At 44.8% G+C, this 5054-nt stretch overlaps 1 protein-coding gene across 1 annotated transcript; it reads left to right on the forward strand.

Moving 5' to 3' along the window:
• The first annotated feature begins 2957 nt into the window (after positions 1-2957).
• Positions 2958-4202, forward strand: LOC125516054. Its single transcript, XM_048681541.1, has 3 exons — positions 2958-3438; positions 3597-3641; positions 3770-4202. Exons 1-3 carry the CDS (start codon positions 3050-3052, stop codon positions 3825-3827), a joined length of 492 nt encoding a protein of 163 aa, XP_048537498.1. The 5' UTR covers positions 2958-3049; the 3' UTR covers positions 3828-4202.
• The last annotated feature ends 852 nt before the right edge of the window (positions 4203-5054 follow it).

Consider the following 5054-nt stretch of genomic DNA (forward strand, 5'->3'; position numbering starts at 1 on the left):
TTGATGTTCTTTGCAGCAGCTCAAAAAAGATCTCTGGAGCCATACATTGAATTTGATGCACTGTATAAGTACTATTGAATGTTGAAATAAAAAGTAAACTATTCTTTCCGATAACTCAAAAGCATCTTCGGAGTCACGCATCAAAGTTGGAGTGTACGTGTACTATTGAAGGACGAAATAAAAGTAAACTGAGAGAAAATAATTCAAAAACATCTACATGTAGTATTGATGTTCTTTGCAGCAGCTCAAAAAAGATTTCCAGAGCCATGCACTGAATTTGGTGCACTGTATAAGTACTATTGAATGTTGAAATAAAAAGTGAGACACTTATTTTAGAAGACACTTATTTTGAGACGGAGGGAGTAACATGGTCATCTATAAAAGTCACTGTCTGTTGCCAGCACAATTAGAGAAGAGGTTCCCGGGTTCCTTAGTTCCTACATGCAATATATCACCGATCATACGTTGGAGTGAAATAGTATAGACTCATAGTATTCATGTGCTTTCCGATAATTCAAAAAACATCTACCTGTATATTCATGTTCTTTCCGATAACTCAAAAACATCTTCGGAGTCCCGCATCAATGTTGGAGTGTACGAGTACTATTGAAGGACGAAATAAAAGTAAACTGAGAGAAAATAATTCAAAAACATCTACATGTAGTATTGATGTTCTTTGCAGCAGCTCAAAAAAGATCTCCGGAGCCATACATTGAATTTGATGCACTGTATAAGTACTATTGAATGTTGAAATAAAAAGTAAACTATTCTTTCTGATAACTCAAAAGCATCTTCGGAGTCACGCATCAAAGTTGGAGTGTACGTGTACTATTGAAGGACGAAATAAAAGTAAACTGAGAGAAAATAATTAGAGGAGAAAGTGATTGGTGGAAATGTGGATCTAAATCTCCTCTCTCTTTTTCCTCAAAAACTAGCAAGAATCTATGGAAGGATTGAGAATTAGCAAGCTCAAAGAAGGTCAACAATGGGGACAAAAACGAGCTCAAGAGATGGGGAACCATTGGGGAAGAAGACCCCCTTAAATAGGTCCCCACGAATCTGCCTGTTATGTACAGAATAACATAGGAGCGGCACAACCTCTATGAGCACCGGTACAACCGGTAACAGGCAATAAGAGGTACAACCGGCCCACAACCGCACCACAACAGAGACCGGTCCGGTGGTAGAGCGGTACATGACCGGTACAACCTCCGAACCAATTCTGGAGCGGTACAACCGCTCCAAACACCGGTTGTACCGGTCAAGCGGTACAACCTCTCCATGGGGCGGTACAACCTCTCTGTGTAAAACAGGCAATATCAAAACAGGCACAACTTTCGCATACGAGCTCCGAATTCAACGAAACCAAATTTGTTGGAAAGCTAACGACAAGGGCTAAAGCAATCTTGAGAGAAATAACAATAATAAGCAAATGAGAAAAGTACCATAATAAAATGGTGAGAACCCATCCTCGAAAAATACCGGTAAAACCTCCAACACCGAAAACATCATAGAAGATGCATGCGAACTCCGTTTTCGATGAACTCAAACTTGTCATCAAGATAACCATAAGCTCTAAGACTCACAAATGGAACCAAACAAGAACCAAGAAAGATGATGCAAGGATGTAATGGTTTGAGCTTTCGACTAATGATACGATCAAGCTACTCCCTAGAGAGCCCCCCTTGATAGTACGACAATTGATCCTACAACTCGGTCTCCCAACTACCACTATGAGACCGGTAAAATAGAAAACCTATCAAGGGCAAACCTTTGCCTTGCACATAGTCCACTTGAGCAAGATGATGACGATCTTGACTTCCTCAAGTTGGACCACCTTTCTTGATTGTGTTGGCTCGATGAAGACTAGTTGATTGCTCCCTCATACTCCACTATGGGTGAGCCACTCTATGGCACATCTTCACAATTCCATTGACACCACAATGGACAGCAAGCTTCAAGCTTGATTGCTCCCCCATACTTTATTATGGGTGAGACACTCTTCAAGTTGCTCCACTTGAACTTGCACACTGCAAACTTGATGACGATCACCACTTGATGTCATCCTTCATGGGTTGTATGAGATCTTGCTCTTGACGCAAGACCACGGAAACATACCTAACCCCACAAAGAACTCTCACGTAGACCATGGGTTAGTACATAAAGCGTAATGGACAATGCTTACCATACCATGGGATCACTTGATCCCTCTCGGTACTTCTTCTACGCTTTGTGAGTTGATCAACTTGATTCACTCTTGACTTAGTCTTGATCAACATTGAATCTTTCCAACTCTCTTTTGGATGATGTCTTGAAGGTAACCATGAATGATCACACAATCTTCTTCTTCAAGACATGCTTGCAATAAGCTCAACTCACACATGATCAATCTTTGGATAATTCCTTGAAAAGCACTTTGGCCATCTCAACTCACACATGACCAATCTTTGGATAATTCCTTGAAAAGCACTTTGGCCATCTCATAAACTCCTTGAAACCAACACATGGACTTCAAGATAATCCTATGGACAAATTCTTCAAATATAACTCAAGGCAACCGTTAGTCCATAGAGATTGTCATCAATTACCAAAACCACACATGGGGGCACCGCATGTCCTTTCACCAAGTTTAATCATAAAAAAATATAAACATATACCATAACAAATCTATACAATGGGAAAGTATATTTAATAATAAATCAAACGATATTGATTTGATATTGTATATGCTAACATTTTTGTTTATAAATTTTATCAAAGTTACAAAGCTTGACTTTGACCAAAGATAATACACGGACCAAATAAAAATGAAGGGACTATTATAAGTTGTAATTTACTACTTTTTCAACGTGGGCTAGCGCAACCATTCGCAACCACTATAGCAAATGAAAAACGCGATGGAGAGCGTAGAAGAGATAGGAGGCGCAGGTGGCTGCGGAGAGTCCACATAAGCAGGCAAGCTTGAGGCTCTCAGCTCTCGACAGCTCAGACCGGCATCATGTGAGCCACGCATGGCCCTGGTAGTAGGGACAAGCCACGGAGAGAACTGATGCACCCGACGAAACCAGCTGGCGTGACGCCGAGGTCGGCACCGCCGGGCGCCGGAGAGTGGCGGCCGTCCGGCGTCGTCAGGCTGCTGCAGGCGCCGGCGGTGGTGGCGCTGGCCGCGGTGCTCGCCGTGGCGTCGCCGGCGCAAGCTCGGCCAGCTGGTGCACCCCCTCCGACCCCTCCGACCCAGCAGAAGGCGGCGGACACGGCGCCGGAGGACACGATGTGCGACGTGCCGCGGACGCTGTCCGGGGAGGACGGCAAGGAGGCCGAGCGGATCAAGCACCCGAGGTCGCGCGAGGCGGCGCGGTGCACCTCCAAGTGCGTCAGCACCTGCGTCCTCGGCGGCGCCGGCGCGCCCGGCGTCGGCGGGCCCTTCAACGTCCGGAGGTAATTAAACCAAGGGACGATCCATCGATCGATCGATTGCATGTCCAATTGTCCATCTCCATGCTTCTTCTCTTTTTTTATTCTTGTTCCAGCTGATCAACTGCTGTATGTGACTGACGACATATGTATTGTTTTTGGATCGAATGGCATGCATCCAGACCCCTCGTGGTGTTCAAGGAAGGTTTCCGCAGTCGACAGTACTGGTACGTGCGTGATGCAGAACCGTTTCGGCAATGAAATTCTCTTTAGCGGCTTCAGAACGACATCAATCGTACTGTTCATATGTTTATTTTCTGCGTGCGGCTCTGAATTATTTCGTGCATATGCACAGCCTGGTGGAGTGCTCCGACGTCTGCAACCTAATCAAGGACGGAGAAGACGGGCAATGAAATGATGCACGGCATCTTTATCAAGACATCCAACTCCACCTTACCAATATATATACTGGTACATGATCAATTGGCTATGAATCACAGTAACTCTTGCTGGAATAGTGATGTTGCACAGTTTTCTAAACTGCAATGTTGGGAATAGCAATGTGCAATTTTAGGTGTCTCACAGGTTTAGGTAAATCAAGTGAAATTTTGGATGCATCACAGAGTGTCTAAGGTCTTGGATCCAGGGTACGTGCTGGCCACCTAGGTGGTTGAAATTTTAGCATTTTGACAGTGTTATATTTCTTTTTGTTTGTGAACGTTGATCAAATATGTATGTGTAAGTTCCGACCAAAAAAGGAAAGAAAAAATGTGTATTCGTTGGCTATACATTAAATGTGATGAGTAGTATTGTAACAGACTAAATTTTCTTTGGAGGGGTTGTAAGGGCATCTCTAACGGCAACTCATAAATTTTCTCTCGCAACCATGCCCGAATACAAAAGAATATTAGTTCGGCTGTCCATGCATTTCTGCCCCGCCGGACCGGCCATCCCAGTAAGCTACTTCCCGACCAAGGAGGTGTCGTCGGTACCGCATAGGCAGCCTCCGCCTCCGCCCCGTGCTCATCTTCCGCCTCCCCCAATTCATCTTTCTGCCGCTCCAACATCTGGTTGCGGATGGATTGCACGATAATTCTAGTATCGATATCCAAAGAGTCAATATTCAAGGTCAACATCTTGGCGTCCTTTGTATTGGCGGCGATCTTCACCCTCTTTTCCTCTATCGTGGCTTTTTTTCTCCTCGAGCGTCGCCTTCCTCTCATCGATCATGGTCCTCCTCTCTTCGAGCTTGATCTTCTTCTCTGTTGCCTCCATCAACTGCTTGAACCTCTCCGCCTTCTCTCCTCCTTAATGTATGAGCGCCTCACGCATGCCTCTCCCTTCTTCACCAATATCTCTTTGAACCTCTCCGTCGGCTTGGCCATCGCACCTTGACCACCGCAATAGCAAACCTGACCACGGCTTTGAGACATGTACTTTCGGATAGCACATCAGCATCCTACGAATCTGCGGTTGTGCCATACACAAACATCCTCAATGCATCAGTTCACTTCTAATAACAAATGTTTCCATCGGCATCCTTCTTCAAGATGAAATAGTCATCATATGCCCAGACACCATTGTAGAGGCGATCGAACACAAATCGCCTCATCCGGAATTGGCGCCAAAAACAGGGCTCG

Source organism: Triticum urartu, chromosome 6, assembly GCF_003073215.2.
Source record: "Triticum urartu cultivar G1812 chromosome 6, Tu2.1, whole genome shotgun sequence".
Taxonomy (NCBI): domain Eukaryota; kingdom Viridiplantae; phylum Streptophyta; class Magnoliopsida; order Poales; family Poaceae; genus Triticum; species Triticum urartu.

Excerpts from the sequence above, each read along its gene's own strand:
- LOC125516054 (XM_048681541.1), top strand. The coding sequence starts at position 3,050 with ATGCACCCGACGAAACCAGCTGGCGTGACGCCGAGGTCGGCACCGCCG. Across the intron at positions 3,439-3,596 it reads GGGCCCTTCAACGTCCGGAG|ACCCCTCGTGGTGTTCAAGG; the intron begins GTAATTAAACCA and ends GCATGCATCCAG. Across the intron at positions 3,642-3,769 it reads TTCCGCAGTCGACAGTACTG|CCTGGTGGAGTGCTCCGACG; the intron begins GTACGTGCGTGA and ends GCATATGCACAG.